This window comes from Erythrolamprus reginae, chromosome 7 (assembly GCF_031021105.1).
Source record: "Erythrolamprus reginae isolate rEryReg1 chromosome 7, rEryReg1.hap1, whole genome shotgun sequence".
In the NCBI taxonomy this organism is placed as follows: domain Eukaryota; kingdom Metazoa; phylum Chordata; class Lepidosauria; order Squamata; family Dipsadidae; genus Erythrolamprus; species Erythrolamprus reginae.
Genome location: NC_091956.1, coordinates 76,823,125 through 76,840,637, shown reverse-complemented (window position 1 = coordinate 76,840,637; position 17,513 = coordinate 76,823,125). Strand labels below are relative to the sequence as shown.

General features: G+C 38.1%; 1 protein-coding gene across 2 annotated transcripts; it reads left to right on the top strand.

Annotated features, from left to right (window-relative positions):
• The first annotated feature begins 10,477 nt into the window (after positions 1-10,477).
• On the top strand, positions 10,478-16,459 carry RPL34 (ribosomal protein L34). 2 transcript variants are annotated; one of them, XM_070757921.1, is made up of 5 exons: positions 10,478-10,544; positions 13,495-13,568; positions 13,664-13,763; positions 15,669-15,772; positions 16,329-16,459. In XM_070757921.1, exons 2-5 carry the CDS (start codon positions 13,504-13,506, stop codon positions 16,411-16,413), a joined length of 354 nt encoding a protein of 117 aa, XP_070614022.1. In that variant the 5' UTR covers positions 10,478-10,544; positions 13,495-13,503; the 3' UTR covers positions 16,414-16,459. The 2 variants fall into 2 exon arrangements, with proteins under 2 accessions (XP_070614022.1, XP_070614023.1); XM_070757922.1 differs by lacking the exon at positions 10,478-10,544 and adding an exon at positions 10,599-10,623.
• The last annotated feature ends 1,054 nt before the right edge of the window (positions 16,460-17,513 follow it).

The window sequence follows — 17,513 nt, the reverse complement described above, 5'->3', positions numbered from 1 at the left end:
CCCTAAAGTAGTATAAAGTGACACACTGTGTGAAATCAATTATCCTTTCCAAAATCATTAAATCCAGTAGCCTGTGACTCCATCTCTGCAAATTCTGGTTGCAGCCTCTTTCGTCCTCCATTAACTCTGGCGCTTTTAACAGGCTGCCAAAAATAATTTCCCCAGAATGTAAATAATTCAGAAATTAAAAATTAATAAATAATAACAGGCAGCTCCTGGGAGATAGACTGGGTCAATTAGTCAGTTCAGCATTCTGTTTCTTCACAGCGGGGGGATACCCGTATTCGCTTCTTGGCTCTGGCCTGCAATTCTGGGGCCTGACTTTACGTCTCTTCATTACTGGATTCAGTCAGACACAATTACCTCCATCACTATCTCCATTCCTAACTTCAAAGAAACACACGTTTCCTTGTCTGCCATTTTTCCTCCTTGCAGCAGCCCCAGCTTGACGTCTGTGGTGTGTCTTCCATGTGGACTAATTAATAAGACTTCAACTTACCATATTCGGTACTTTTCTTTGATGTCCTACCTTAGTCAATCATCCTATTTAATTAGAATTTCAGTGATAACTTTACTTATCATGTGGGTAGATTAACAGCATTTTAATTCTCTTTTTTTTACAGGGTAATTACATCTGCTCCTCTTTTTTTTTTTGGATAAGAAAATATTTCAGCCCAAATGCATGATAGAGTATATGCATTTGTATGTGACGGATTGCATTCTATGGAATTATCTTTCTAAGTAAAGAATACACTGTGAATTTGATTGCTAAGTAAATACAGTTGATGTGGAAATGAACACTGGATCCTTTAAATTAATTAATTAATTTATTTGTTTGTTTTGTCCAATACATAATACACATTGAAGAGAAAGATATGAAATAATATAAGTAAAGAAAAGAATAGAAGAAAAGATATAAAAGTATAGGTGAATGTATTTGAAAGGAAGAAAAGATAAATGAGATAAGGAGAGACAATTGGACAGGGGACGGAAGGCACACTGGTGCACTTATGCACGCCCCTTACTGACCTCTAAGGAACCTGGAGAGGTCAATCGTGGAGAGTCTAAGGGAAAAATGGTGGGGGTTAGGGGTTGACACTACTGAGTCAGGTAATGAGTTCCACGGTTTGACAACTCAGTTGCTAAAGTCATATTTTTTTTAGTCAAGTTTGGAGCGGTTAATATTAAGTTTGAATCTGTTGCGTGCTCTTGTGTTGCGGTTGAAGCTGAAGTAGTCATTGACAGGTAGAACGTTGCAGCATATGATCTTGTGGGCCATACTTAGTTCGTGTTTTAGGCGACGTAGTTCTAAGCTTTCTAGACCTAGGATTGAGAGTCTGCTTTCGTAGGGTATTCTGTTTTGAGTGGAGGAATGAAGGGATATACGTATACTAGTAAATATTATGTCACATAATATTTACTGGTGCATATTGTAGGCAATTCAGTTAAATCACACCAACAAAAGTTGTTGCATGCTTTAAATTCCTAAGAAGTAAATAATAGTGTACACTTTTAAATATATTCTGAGCAATATTGTTAACAAAAACAATATTTCTATACGTTCAATTATTCAAGTGCTTCCTTACATTACTTTAGTTATTTTTAAGGACCTATAAAAATGGTCTCCAAGTTGACATTCTATATCATATTGGAAAGAAAAGTCTGTTGAAAAATGTGGTTTATCTAATATTACATTAATGCTACATTTCTGAAATACACTTGTTGGAATATGACCCTTCGCTATTTTAAATTACATTTAAACAATATTTATTTATGTTTATTAGTATCCTAACTGAATTTTATGTATTTGTTATGATCCAAAAGCCTCTAAACAGACTTGAGACTGTTGTTGTGAACTTACCTACTTTCAAAGATGATTGACATCTGAGAATTTATTGTTTTGGACAGAAGATTCAGGATAGGATTGTTTGGTTATCATTTTGAAATTGTGGAATTATCTGGCTGAATTTTACTAGTTTAATGGATATATTAGATGATTATGATGACTAATTCATCTTGTATTTAATATAGTCTGAATCTCTCTACTGCTTTGGTGCTTAACTTTTTATATTTAGTCTTAAAATGTTATTTTTGTATGCATACAAGCTGCCTTAGATGCCCTTTAAAAGTCATATGATGGGATATGGCTGATTCCATAAACAAAAGATGAAACTCAAAAGCCTGTCTTTAAAACATTTTTGACAGAAGATCTTAGAAAGCTGTTCTTTAATTCATAATCTTGCAGGAGAAAATATGTTTTCAAATTCCAGCTAAAATAATCCTAACCTCAAAATACTTCGCTGCTTCTGATATCAAACTCAATAATAAACTGATGTAAACATGCTCAAAATTAGTCATACTAAAAGATCAAAAATGAAAGCAAAGTTAGAAGATAAAATTTAAGAGAGCAAAGCCAATATGGAAAACTACTTGATGAATATTAGAATATTTCTAATAGCTAGAGAATGGTAGTTATGTTAGGGAAGGGTAATTGTTCTGTCGGGCTCTCTGGTAGACTCCTCCCAAAAATTCACAGGTACAAATTTCAGACACACACACGTTTGAAAATTCAAAACAATGTTCTTTATAATGAAAATTCACTTAAACCAAGCCCTCTTTTGGTATAGCAAAGAGCACTGGTCTCCAAACAATTTGTACAAGTCCCTTATCAGTTCTGTGATACTTAGCTTGCAGCTGTGAGGCAATTCACAGTCCTTCTTTTTTCACAAAGTGAAACACACTTTGCTCTGGTTTAGTTTCAAAGCAGGGAAAAATCAGCACACAAAAGGTCAAACGCCGCAAAGCAGGCACGAAACACAATGATCAGATAATCCTTCACAATGGCCAAACCCATAGGCTGTTATTTATAGCAGCCTCACTAATTACCACAGCCCCACCCAACCATAGGTGGCCTCATTTTCTTTGATAATAATCTCTCAGTTGTTGCTGCCAATGCATCGCTCTCCGCATGCGTGGCTGTATCATTAACTCTTGTTCCGAATCCAAGGAGGAGCTAGATAATTGATCTCCTTCTGAGCTGTCTGCCCCACTCTCCTCCTCCCTGTCACTCATGTCTTCTTGGTCAGAGGAGCTTCCATCAGCAGATTCCACCGGGAGCAAAACAGGCCTGCGGCATGTGGATGTCTCCCCCACATCCACAGTCCTTGAGGCAGGAGCTGGGCCAGAGCTAAACACAACAGGTAATGATGGGGCAAGGAAATCAGATCATGCAAATTGGGGCAAAAGTTCCCAAAGAACAAGTATCTCCACACAAATGATTTTCATATCAAGTTCAATATCGACCCCACATCTGCCCAACAGGTGACATTGGCTTGTATTGAAAAAAGAGTCAACTTTTCATGGCTTTGTGCTGCTTATTTCAAACTGGAGCAAATTTAAGCCTTTCCTTTCGTGATCCTGATGCTTGTGTAAAATCCGTCTTCCAAAAGGTGAAAACATTTGTCTTTTTCCACTCCTGAATTTAAAAAAACACAATCTTTTTGTTTAAAACCAAACCAAAACAAATTAGCAATCTAGTATATTGCACACCAGTAGTGATGGGTGAACCAAACTCGCACAATTCGGGTCCATACCGAATTTTGCGGTGTTCAGTATGCCGAACACGAAATTTTTTGAAACTTCGGGCAAAGTTCGGGGTCGTGTTCAGTGTTCAGAGATTTGACATCACCGGCAGGTTGCTAAGGACGCCATGGTGATCACTTCCTGGATTCCATGGATTAGGAAATCCCAAAGGAGATGAAGTTTTTCACAAAATTTAGTTGGTATATTTCACAAAATATATTTGATATATTTTAAGTTAATCTACCCCTTTTTAATTTAAGATATCTGTCACTTAAACATGGGAGGTAAATCTATTTAACTAGTAGTGGTATCAACACTATTGTTTAAAATATTAATATTCTAGAAAAAGAAAAATATTTCTTTTAGAAATCATTTCCAAATTCCTTCATCAGCAATTTAAGTTTTGTTCTTTAACAACTGAATTACGTTACCCTTTTCTATTTAGGTCATTGTTATTTAATGTCATTTAATTGGGTCTCTTCCCTCTAGTGTTCAGGACCCAGAAAGGTCAAATTTAATACTCTAATTGCTCTGAAACTCATTTGTGGTTGAAAATGTGTTTCTTTTATAATGAGCTTGCATAATTTGTTTATACATATTTTTTTCTCATTACTTCAGGAGATAGAGATATGCTGGTGTCTTAAATTTGCATTTGAGAACATCCAGTAATTAACCAAAATAATAATTATATTGGTATCAGGCTGTGAGGATACTTCTCAGCAACATGCAAGTTACAAATTTATAAATAAGGCCATGAATACACATCAAAGCTTTTGGAAGGATACTATTTAAAAGATGAAAGCAGAAGCAGCTAATGATGGTGTCAAACCTTCATAAAGTCTGGAAAGTCAGCTTACTTTTTGAACAACTGAAGCTCTGCAAATTTAAGGCTGCCCTTATTTAGGATTCTCTGGACCAAAAATATCCAGATTTCCAGCAGATGACATAAAAGTGCTAGAAATCTTCCTCCTGACATCTAATCATTTAAATTATAGCCAAGATATAATAGTTATACATATGTTGAATTGAAAGAGAAGTGTATGTAAACATTATTTGTGTTGGTTATGACCTATAAAACCCTTTGTGGCATCGGACCAGAATATCTCCGGGACCGCCTTCTGCCGCACGAATCCCAGCGGTCAGTTAGGTCCCACAGAGTTAGCCTTCTCTGGGTCCCATCGACTAAACAATGTCGTTTGGCAGGACCCAGGGGAAGAGCCTTCTCTGTGGTGGCCCCAACCCTCTGGAACCAACTCCCCCCCAGATATCAGAGTTGCCCCCACCCTCCTTGCAAGCTCCTTAAAACCCACCTCTGTTGTCAGGCATGGGGAATTGAGATATTCCCTTCCCCCTAGGCTTATAAAATTTATGCATGGTATGTCTGTATATATGATTGGTTTCTTAAATTGGGGTTTTTTACATTACTTTTAATATTAGATTTACTGTTGTTAGCCGCCCCGAGTCTACGGAGAGGGGCGGCATACAAATCTAATAAATAAAATAAATAAATAAATATTTAAATGATATTTCATGGAACTATGCAAATTAACATTCCATAAAAATGTTATCATGTAAATAAGCATATGCAACCATTTATGATTGTATTTTTACAGCTATTGCTCTCTACTCTTTTAAATCATAACTACATTATTTGGAATTGTACCCACACTTTGTTGTGTGAATGAAACCTTGGACACTGTGTGTAATTGAGGTTGGTGGTGTAATTAACCGCCTGGGTCACTCAGCATGCTAAGCTTTAATATGGTTTGTTTGGCTTTGGTCTCATCTTGTTTCATCTCATTTTGTAGCAGAAATGTAAGAACTAGAAAAGGGATGTTATTAATTTATATTTTAAAATATTAAGGACTTTAATTAAAACATAAATTTTAGTAGTACTAGCTCAGGAGTGTCAAACTTGTTAGATGATGTATCACTTCTCCCCCTTTGCTAAATTGGGGTATGTGTGTGGTCAGCGCATAACTGTCTGGCCTGTAGACCATATGTTTGACGCTCCTCTACTAGCCCAATGCCGGCCACATTGATGGCAGAGATATTTCAGAGATATTTCAGTGTGCATGTCGATCCCTGAATTGTAAAAGATGGATAGTGTTCAAATAGTGCCCATTCCCAATAAATATCCTTGTCCTCTGGGAGAAACCTCTATTTTTCCACGGTGTTAGTTTAAGCACATTCTGTGAGGCTATGGCTAAGGAGCTAGCATGGTACACATATACAATCAATCATGGTTACATAATAATATATATTTAAGCATGGTCAATTATATGAACAGCCAATGCAAAAAAAAAATCACTCTAAGGATTTTATTCCATAACTATTATCAATTACTATTAGTTCTTTGGTCTTTACATATGGAGGGGAGGGGGATCGTAGTTTTTACACAACTTGTCTTTTTTATGGAAGGTGGGAATTCCGATATAATCCTGCAAGCAAACACATGATTGTTGTGGTTGTGGTTGGTTGCACAGTCAGCCAGATGTTTAGACTGGGTTTTGCATTTTTTCCACCAATAGAATCCTTCCCAGGGTTGTAGGATAGGCAAACGTTGTTTTAATTATAGTTGATTGTGCAGTTAGCCAGCTGTTTAGACTAGATCTGGCATTTTTACCTACCTATTAAGTCCTTCCCAAGGACCTGGAATATGCAAATGCTTTTGTTTAATAGTAAAGATATCAATGCAGAATATATGCTGTTCAAAATAAACCCGCCTTTTACAATTAACTGATGGGGATGTTGTCCATACGGATTGTGTTTAAGTAGTGCTCCAAGATGTTCTGGGATCACGTTCAAGGCACCTATTACTATTGGTAATATCCTTGCTTTCTTTTGCTAAATGGTTCTATTACTATTTGCAAGTCTATTTGCTTCTTCATTGCTTATTTGACCCCTATGACAATCATTAAGTGTTGTACCACATGATTCTTGACAAATGTATATTTTATTTTATGTACGCTGAGAGCATCTGCACCAAGACAAATTCCTTGTGTGTCCAATCACACTTGGCCAATAAAAATTCTATTCTATTCTATTCTATTTATATTTTGTGACTTTCTCCACTTCTCTTTTGCTGGCTCTAATATTGCAATCTCCTCTATCCAGAGGTGGTTTTTTTGTCTTTCTTATCAACAGGTATTAAATTTGGGGTGTTGCATGGCAGTACTTGGCTGTTTGAATTTTAAACTCCAAACATGCTTTAGTGGCTTTGTTTTCTGTTATTTTGTCTATTTTGTGGTCCACCAGTTGTTGCTTGGAGGCAAATGGTATTTCTTGCAGATACACCCAATGCAACATTATTACTTCTTGTCATGCTGTTATTTATAGTCAGTCTGTGTTATTTTTCTTTGTAGGGAATTAGATACTGTAGCTTTCAATTTATAACTACAATTGAGCCCCACATTTGTTGCTAAGTGAGTTTTGCCCCATTTTATTCAATTCAATTCAATTTATTAGATTTGTATGCCGCCCCTCTCCGAAGACGCGGGGCGGCTCACAACAATAATAAAAACAATATTCCAGCGAAAACAAATCTAATATTAAAAAGCACATAAAACCCTATCATATTTTAAAAAGCAAACAACATATACATACCCAAACATAAATATTAAAAAAAGCCTGGGGGAAAGGTGTCTCAACTCCCCCATGCCTGGCGGTATAGATGGGTCTTGAGTAATTTACGAAAGACAAGGAGTGTGGGGGCAGTTCTAACATCTGCCACAGATGTTAATTGAATCACTGCAGTTGTTAAGTTAGTAACAGGGTTAAGTCAATCTGGCTTCTCCTTTGACTTTGTCAAGGTTGCAAAAGATGATCACATGACCCCAAGACACTGCAACTGTCATACATATGAACCAATTGCCAAGCATCTGAATTTTGACCTTGTAACCCTGTGGATGCTACAATGGTTAATATGAAAAAGTTGCATTTCACTTTTCTCAGTGCCGTTCTAACTTTGAGCACTACAGTACTACCTGTAATTCCATTTGTTCAGCTTTTTTCCAGAGATATCTGGTGTCTTTTCAGTTCTGGTTTTGTATGCATTTTTCTTAAGGCTTTGTTCTGTGTAGCAAGAATTAGCCTACATCTTTTTAATTTTCCTTCTCTCAGCCAGCCAGGACTTGTTGTTACCTGATTATTTTTTTAACGTACTGGCCATGTACCATGTTTTCCCCAAAATAAGACCCTATCATTTTTTTCTAACCCCAAAATAAGTGCTTAGTCTTATTTTGGGGGAGATCTTATTATTTTGGGGCGGGTGGAACAAGCTGGGTCTTCTCTTGCCATTTTACCTGATTTCCAGCTCTGTCTCCCTAACCCTAACCAGAGGAATGCGGGGCCGGTGACTCACCTCCCCAGCCCGGATTTGCGGCAGGGCCAGGGAGACGCGGCTCTCGGCGCAGCCGCCATCTTGGAAGGCCGGGATCTCGCGAGATTTCACGAGATCCCGGCCCTGCTGGTCATCGGCCTGGTCCGATGATGTTGTCAGGGGGGTGGAGCCTGCCAGCCCTATAAAAGGGGCTGTGCAGGCTCAGAGCCGCCCATGGTGCCTTTAAATCGATCTGAGCAATTGGGGAGAACCTGCCTTTGGGTCTTGCCCATTTCTATCTCCTTTCAAGGGTTGGACGGCGAGACCTCCCACATGCATTGCATGGCTGGGATCCAGGTGAGGTCGTGGCCCCTTCACCTAGATCAGCATGGAGCTACACCCATATGTTGCCCCGGAGGTTTTTCTGACGTCATTTCCGCCCCGGAAGTAATTGGTTGACCTCTGCGGGTCCATGTTAGGTTGAATTAAATTTATGATAATTTAATTAATAAAAATGACCCAGTTTTAAATCCAGCTCTGTGTCCGAGTCATTACTCTGCCTCTGCTGAAAATGGTAGGGACTAGCTGTACATGTCTATAAATATTTTCAGGGAGGGTTTATTTGGGGGTGGGGTTATTTTCAGGGGAGAGCTTATTTTGGGAAGGATTTATTTTTGGAGGAGGTCTTATTTTGGAGGGTTGTATTTATTTTCGTGGAAACATGGTAATACTTTGCCTTGCCATGTCTCTTTATTTTGGCCTTTTATTCAGGTCCGCCTGGTCTCTTTGGTATTCAGTAACCTTCGTTGTGTGCTGTACTACAGTACACCACAAAGCTATACCTCCTTCACTTCCTTCTAATGCCCTTTCTTATTCTTTAGCTATCTAGTGTATTTTCTTTAGCTATCTGGTAAATTTGCAATATTCCAGGTCCATCTATTTTCCTTGATAAATAGTCTGTGAACATCAATGCATCAAAGAAGATATGATTCATTGTCATTATTTTCCTGGTTTTCTTGTTCAGGCCTTTTATTTCATCTTGAGTCCAGTCCACTATTTCAGCTTTTCATCTAGTGCAACCTTATTCTGTTGTTTCTGTGCTGGTGCTTGATTTGGGAATAAAAATAATTAAATAGCAAGGCTGGCTTCTCCTACAACCAATTCCTCCTGATTTGTCTCCCGAGGTACTTCTGGCAAGGCTTCAATTACTTTGTCCTGGATATTTATAGAAGCCAACAGAAATTTATTAAGAAATAATCACACAAAATTAGATAAAAGAAACTATCACTTTTTAGAGCATAATAGTTTAGTTAATCAGTGTAATGCATTAAGCATAAGGTGACCAGATTGTGTTGTGGTTGGCTCTGGCCCAGCTCCTGCCCCAGGGAATGGGGAGGTGGATGCAGGGGAAAATTCAACATGTCACAGGCCTGATGGATGGATGGATAGAGATGGATAGATAGATAGATAGATAGATAGATAGATAGATAGATAGATATAGCTATGGTTTTAAAAGTCTTCATTTGCAAATTATTTTCAGTGCAGTTTGTGTTTCCTAAAACCTAAGCAAGGTTACACCTATTAGTACTTGGAAAGGGGTTGCCAGAGAAATTACTCCGGCTGTAGTTTACCTTGGTAAATTGGAAGACAAGATATTCATTCACCTTGCCAATTGCAGACGTTTTGTAAAGAAAAGCAGAAATTACGTGTAAGTGTGGAGGCTTAGGTAATGCAGAGGTTATTACTTTAATAGGATTCTAAAATGTAACACTGCATTTTAATAGAAATCCCGCCTATTCCGATGAACTGAGCAATTCAATAACCTAAAAATCTTGTAGGTTGCTTTGGCCAAAGAGGTGATTTTTGGAAGTAATTTACAGCAATAGAATAGAATAGAATAGAATAGAATAGAATAGGAACAGGAATAGAATTCTTTACTGGCCAAGTGTGATTGGACATGCAAGGAATTTGCCTTTGGTGCATATGCTCCCAGTGTACATAAAATAAATGATACCTGCATTGTTTAATGTTTTTCCGTTTGTTTTTTTCCTGTTTTATTTATTTATTTATTCATTCATTCATTCATTCATTTGTTTATTTATTTAATAATTAGATTTATATGCCACCCCTCTCCGTTTTTTCTGTTTTTTCCTTTGTATTGTATTTTCTTGTTCCTTTTTAATGTAAATAATAATAATAATAATAATAATAATAATAATAATAATAATTATTATTATTATTATTATTATTATTATTATTATTAGATTTGTATGCCGCCCCTCTCCGTAGACTCTAATATAAAACATTAATAGTCTAATATAAAACATAATCTAATATAAAACCTTTTTTTAAAAAAGAAACGATACATTTGTCAAGAATCATGACACTATTTTATATTTATGGTGTAAATCCCTGGCGCAGTAAGAAAGCTACTTTTAACTCTTTGTCATCCGCCTTTACATTTAAAACGGCAAAGCCTTTTCCCTCCCTCCGGAGGAAAAATGGCAGCGCCCGCCTCCCTTTTCCCCCCCTGAAACGAAGTGACGTCATTCCACTTCCGGTTTTCTTCGGTTCCACGTTTCAACTTTAACCTTTCCCCGCTGCCGCCTTCTTTCTCTTCCGGCGCGAGCTTCCGCTTAAGGTTGGTTCTTCTGTTTCTGGGAATGGGGATGGGGGGGCGATCCTAATCGGTGTCCATCCGTTGTGTAGGGAAAAATTGGGTGAGCTCAAAGGTTTGCTGTGACGCGGTTGGGAGCCTGGTGTGAAGGATGGAGGTTGTGTGGTTGCGGTAAAATAGGAGAAAAATAGGAGAAAAGGAGGCCGTGATGGCGACGGCAGGAAAGAAGAGAGAGGCCTCGGACGAATAAGGCCTTCGCGAAACCTGCCCGTAGTTATATACTGCTCAAAAGAATGAAGGGAACCCTCAAATAACACATCCTAGATATGAATGGATGAAATGTTCTCATTGATGTTATGTACAAAGTTGAAGGTGCACAACAGCATGTGAAATGAATTGTCAGTGTTGCTTCCTAAGTGGACAGTTTGATTTCACAGAAGTTTGATTTACTCGGAGTTATATTGTGTTGCTTATTTTTTTTTTTTGAGCAATGCAAGTGATGTCGAGTCTCCAGCGACTCAGCTACGCGGCTTGTTATAGCGGGCACAGGAGCATGGAGCAGTTTGTTTCCAAGTTCCCGTCTTGTTCGCCCGCTCATCTGTCGTTTTCATGACTGCGGTGGATTTAAACGTTTTTAGGATTGTGGCATCATGCAAAAACACAGTTGCCACTTGCCCAGAAATGCCTGATGGATGAATGAATGGAGTGAAACGTCTGCAAGAAAACAAGCTCAGAGATCACCAAGATCTTTCAGAAATCTTTTTCCCAAGATCAGCTTTTCTTAGAGACTTTTCTTGAAAGAGATTGTATGTCAAACCCCCATACCTGTCATTTGGCTAGCTAGAGAATAGAAGACAAGGGATTTAAATTAAAGCAGCTTACATGAGAAGTAGTGATTTCTGACACTCTCAAAATGGGTGAACAGTGCAGTCAGGCGGTAGGGAAAGCAAGTAGGATGCTTGGCTGCATAGCTAGAGGTATAACAAGTAGGAAGAGGGAGATTATGATCCCGCTGTATAGAGTGCTGGTGAGACCACATTTGGAATACTGTGTTCAGTTCTGGAGACCTCACCTACAAAAAGATATTGACAAAATTGAACGGATCAAAAGATGGGCTACAAGAATGGAGGAAGGTCTTAAGCATAAAACGTATCAGGAAAGACTTCATGAACTCAATCTGTATAGTCTGGAGGACAGAAGGAAAAGGGGGGACATGATCGAAACATTTAAATATGTTAAAGGGTTAAATAAGGTCCGGGGGGGGCACATACCATACATGAATTGTATAGGCCCGGGGGAGATGTCTCAATTCCCCCATGCCTGACAGCAGAGGTGGGTTTTAAGGAGTTTATAAAGGCAAGGAGGGTGGGGGCAGTTCTAATCTCAGGGGAGAGCTGGTTCCAGAGGGTCAGGGCTGCCACAGAGAAGGCTCTTCCCCTGGGACCCGCCAAACGACATTGTTTAGTCGACGGGACCTGGAGAAGGCCAACTCTGTGGGACCTAATCAGTCGCTGGGATTCGTGCGGCAGAAGGTGGTCCCGGAAATATTCTGGTCCGATGCCATGAAGGGCTTTATAGGTCATAATCAACACTTTGAATTGTGACCAGAAATTGATCGGCAACCAATGCAGACTGCGGAGTATTGGTGTAACATGGGCATACCTTGGGAAGCCCATGATTTATTTGTTCATTAATTTATTCATTTGTTCAAATTTGTATGCCACCCAACTCCAAAGCTGCCTTATGGCGCGAACTCCCAAGGGAGGATCACAACCAAAAAAAGTAAAATATACAATGTAATATTAAAATGCTTATCTCCCTACGAAATATCTGGGGAGGATTGTTTGGGGGGATAAGAAATATAAACTGTTGGTTTGGATGAGCAGAATATGGGTGTAAATTTTTTGCTTTTCGTGTAATGCAAAGGTTTTGAGAGTAGTAGAGAGCATCTGCATTTTTAGTAGCATAGCAAAATGTGACAGGTGTTCTTAATAGTAGCGTTATAAAAACATTTTGACCCTATGACATGTTTTCTGTCCATAAGAATTTTTTTAAAAGTTGTTTGTGCTTAATGTCAGTAGCATGACTTTTATAATCAGGAGTGTAAAGTAGCATGAGATTAGCCACCCAGAGTCCTTCGGGAGTTAGGCGGCATACAAGTAAAACAAATAAATAAATAAAACAAATTCTAACTCTTAGAATTCCCACACTGTAATATCCAGAAATTATGGGTACTTATGGCTCTCTACATCAGGCTCATTTTGAAGAGTGCTCGTAAACTACAAATTGTGCAAAATGTAGCCGCGTGTGCAATCATGGGCCTTCCCAGGTATTCCCATCTTTCTCCAACACCGCGGACTGCAATGGCTGTTGATTGGTTTCTGGACACAATTCAAAGTGTTGGTAATGACCTATAAAACCCTACATGGCATTGCAGGACCGCCTTCTGCCATATGAGTCCCAGTGACCGATTAGGTCCCACACAATTGGCCTTCTCCAGGTCCCGTTAACTAGACAATGTCACTTGGCGGGGCCTAGGGGAAGAGCCTTCTCTGGGGGCCCAGGCCCCTGGAATCAACTCCCCCCAGAGATTCATATTGCCCCCACCCTCCTCGCCTTCTGCAAGAGTCTTAAGATTCATTTATATCACCAGGTTTGGGGCAATTAGATCTTAGCCCCGGCCGATAAATATTTGTATGATTGTTTGAATGGGTATGATTGATTTTTAACATAATAGGGGATTTTAGGCCAGTTTACTCAGTTTTAATCAGTTGGACTTAGCTATTTATTCTATTGTATGTTTAGATGTTGTAAGCCGCCCTTGGAGAGGGGCAACATATAAATCCAATAAATAAATAAATACTGTAATCCAAGCCAAGGGGAGACTGGAGATGGCTGGTATATGGGCAAATCTAAACAGTTCTAGTCCAACAACAACCTCTTCTTCCATTCCATTCATTTTCTCTTGTTTTAGGCACTGAAAATGGTCCAGCGTCTGACATATCGGCGTAGGCTGTCCTACAACACAGCCTCTAACAAAACCAGGCTGTAAGTCCAATCTAGAATTCTTGGCTACTTTTTAATTGAACGTATTTTGTGTGAGTTTGTGACCATACTGAGTATTTGTTATCTGGTTCATACAGGTCCAGGACACCTGGTAACAGGATTGTTTACCTTTATACTAAGAAAGTTGGCAAGGCACCAAAGTCTGCATGCGGTATATGCCCAGGAAGACTTCGTGGTGTAAGTCCTTTTTTTGTTTGTTTTATGAAGTAACTTTGTAGAAAGACCAAGTTGCAAGACATAAGAGAAAACCAAGTTTGTATGACTGGAGAAATAACTTAGGGTTGTTTTTTTCATGTCAAAATCCATATTTCATATCAGTAATGGGTTTTCTTTGCCTTATACTGTCCCAAAGGTTCTTTTTCAGAAAGTCCAGTTGCCTCTTCAGAAAGCACCTTTGGGACAGCCATGATCCGGATAACTGAGAATCTCCATAGATATTTGTCTTACACTGCTGTGTGTGTACTATAAACGTATAGTAATTTATATTACTAATGGTGTTAGTAATCCACTTATTATTCACATTACTACTTTTGTGTCCCTTTCTATTTGAATTTAAATACCTATAATATAACTTCAAATTTAGTAGCAACATTAACTTTCAGAAAACAATGCTAGAGAATAGCATTATAGTTGAGGAGCTAAAAATATTTTGCTTGCTAGAATTTCCTCTTTTAAGGCATCATTTTTCATCCCCCCCCCCCAAGTTCTTTAAAAGTTCTTTAGAACATTAACTTACATGTATTCCAGCTGCACAGATAACTTTTTGTTATGTCACATTTATTTTCTTATTCTTAATATGTTATATGGTCAGCTATCTCACTAAAGGTGAATGTAGGTGGCATAAAATAATCCAATAAAGCAACACCTAATATTAAAATATTAGAAAGCATAAAAAATTAAATACAGTGATAACCTCGTCTTACAAACGCCTCGTCATACAAACTTCGAGATACAAACCTGGGGTTTAAGATTTTTTTTTGCCTCTTCTTACGAACTATTTTCACCTTACAAACCCACCGCCACCACTGTGATGCCCCACCGCCAGCGAAGCATCCGTTTTTGCACTGCTGGGAATCCCCTGAGGCTCCCCTCCATGGGAAACCCCACCTCCGGACGTCTGTGTTTTTGTGATGCTGCAGGGGAATCCCAGCATCGCAAAAACAAGCGCTTTGCTGGCAACAGAAGTCCGGAGGTGGGGTTTCCCAGCGTGGGGAGCCTCAGTGAAATCGCAGCATCGCAAAAACAAAGAGGTCCGGAGGTTTAAAGGACTTTGGTGTTTTTGCGATACTGCGATTTCACTGATGCTCCCTTTACTGGGAAACCCACCTCCCGACTTCCATTGCCAGTGAAGCTCTCGTTTTTGCAATGCTGGGATTCCCCTGCAGCATCACAAAAACATAGAAGTCCAGAGGTGGGGTTTCCCATGGAGGGGAGCCTCAGGGGAATCCCAGCAGCGCAAAAACGGGCGCTTCGGCTGGCAAAAGGGGTGAATTTTGGGCTTGCACGCATTAATCGCTTTTCCATTGATTCCTATAGGAAACGTTTCGTCTTACAAACTTTTCACCTTAAGAACCTCATCCCGGAACCAATTAAGTTTGTAAGACAAGGTATCACTGTATTAGTGAAATTAGGCAAACCCTAGGCATGAAAGAAAGATAGAGTATGTGTTTTTCAGTAGTGGAGCTATCCAAATATGTCTCTGGATGCTGGGACACTCCCCAGCCCTTCCCCAACTAGATCTTCAGGGATTTAGGGAACATGAGGGGTGGATCTTACCTAACCTCTGAGAGAAGCAAAATATAGAGAGCCTGAAGAGAGCAAAATATATCATGCCTAGCTGAAAACTCAATTTCAATGAATCTACAGTATTCTGAATATATTTTCTTTTTAGTATTAAACAATATAGTCTTTGAAATTAAAACAAGCTTATTCATTTATAATACTTATTCTGAAATCTTTTGTCATATCATTGTGGACGAGTGATTTATATAAATACAAAAATTATAAGGCTTACATTCTTTTTTAATGTAAGCTTATATAAAGTTGGGTGACTTACAGAAAGATGTATTTTGTTTTCTGCAGGTCCGTGCTGTTCGTCCAAAAGTTCTTATGAGACTTTCCAAAACAAAGAAACACGTTAGTAGAGCCTACGGAGGTTCTATGTGTGCTAAATGTGTTCGTGACAGGTAAATGATGTTTTCAGTATAATTTCAGTATAATTCACAGATTTATATGAATGTATTTTACACACACATACAATTTTTTTTTGTCAATAAGTGATGCACAAAACTAGATGAGAACTTGGTTTAGAATAGTCACTTTAGAATAATTGTAAGGCATGCCGATCTAGAAGTTAATTGCAATGTTCAAAATAACCTAGAGGACTGTATCCATCTACCTTGTTTTATTTTACCTTTCCATTAACAGTTGGTATATTTTGCAACTGTAAGCTTACTAATCTATTGGAAAAGGGGAAAAAACTGCATATATTTGTAATTTGTGGAGGCAACTTTATGTTAAAGAATCTGCTTTATAAAAAATGTCCTTTGTAAACTTAACAGAATTAGAATTAGAAAAAGAACTACTGCTTCTTCCTAATTCTCCATAAAGGCTTTATTTTAATGTGACATGGAGATTGCATCTACTAACAAATTTTCAAGTGATACTTGTGATATTTGTTGTCATTGTGATATGACTTGTTGCTGAATTATAATAATGCTTTCCTTTTTTTTTTTTTTTAAGAATCAAGCGAGCATTCCTTATTGAGGAACAGAAGATTGTTGTCAAAGTACTGAAGGCACAAGCACAGAGTCAAAAATCAAAGTGATTATTTGTATTGTCACCCAATAAATGAAGATTTAAATAATCTACAAGATGATTTTTCCTGAATATTAATCTATTGACAAGAGCAAAGATGGGATCTTAAAATAGGGCCCTTTTGCATTCATTTTTGGTAATACTATTTTCAAACCAATCTACAGTTAATCTGCAAAACACTTCTTTTTATATTGTGCTAATAATTGTATTTACATATCAGAATAATTTACAATTAATAATCAGACATGAAAGATTGATGTACAAAAAAAAGGAACCTGTCAAAAGAAATCAGGAAGAGAAAATATTGTAAGTGATCGAAAGGCTGAGTATATCAATAATGGTGCCTGATTTTTCAGGTATATGTTTAAGGTGAGTGGTATATTAAGCTAGAAGCATTTAGAATGCTATACTGATAATTAGAAAAATAATCGCTACTAATAGGCAATTGCCCAGTTAAATAATTAAAACTAGGTACCCGTAATATGAGATGAAATCTTGGAAATAATTATATTTACTTGCTATTAGGTTTATCACAAATAGATTTATCAAACAAATGGAACCAGTATTGAATTAAATATCTTAAGGGTTGTATCTATTTTAGCCCATAATCTTATGAAAGGTGACTGGTATCAAATCAGCCAGTAAATGCTGTAATTGATGATCTCCTTGATAGCAGTTCAGCACTACTGAACAATGTTAAGTAAAGCCAGTTACCTAGTTAAAGGCAAGTGGACTTTTTGATTTTTCTTCAAAGATGTTTTGCTTCTCATCCAAGAAGCTGCTTCAGCTCTGACTGGATGGTGGAGAATTTCCCGATGATCCAATCAGCTGAAGAAGCTTCTTGGATGAGAAGCAAAACGCCTTTAAACCAGAACATACAGTTGCCTCTTGAAAAAGCACCTTTGGGACAACCATGGCCTGGGTGACTGAGAATCTCCATAGACATTTACCTGGTTAAATATTCAGAGCTTGACTTGTTAGAATACCTTTCCAAATATTCATTCTGTAGAAGATTTTGCTGACATAAAGTGAATTAGAATATTTTCAAATGTAAAGTGCATATCGTGAATGAGCATTGATAAGTGTTAGGTAACACTTCAAATTTTAGGT

Excerpts from the sequence above, each read along its gene's own strand:
- RPL34 (XM_070757921.1), top strand. The coding sequence starts at position 13,504 with ATGGTCCAGCGTCTGACATATCGGCGTAGGCTGTCCTACAACACAGCC. Across the intron at positions 13,569-13,663 it reads GCCTCTAACAAAACCAGGCT|GTCCAGGACACCTGGTAACA; the intron begins GTAAGTCCAATC and ends TGGTTCATACAG. Across the intron at positions 13,764-15,668 it reads GCCCAGGAAGACTTCGTGGT|GTCCGTGCTGTTCGTCCAAA; the intron begins GTAAGTCCTTTT and ends TGTTTTCTGCAG.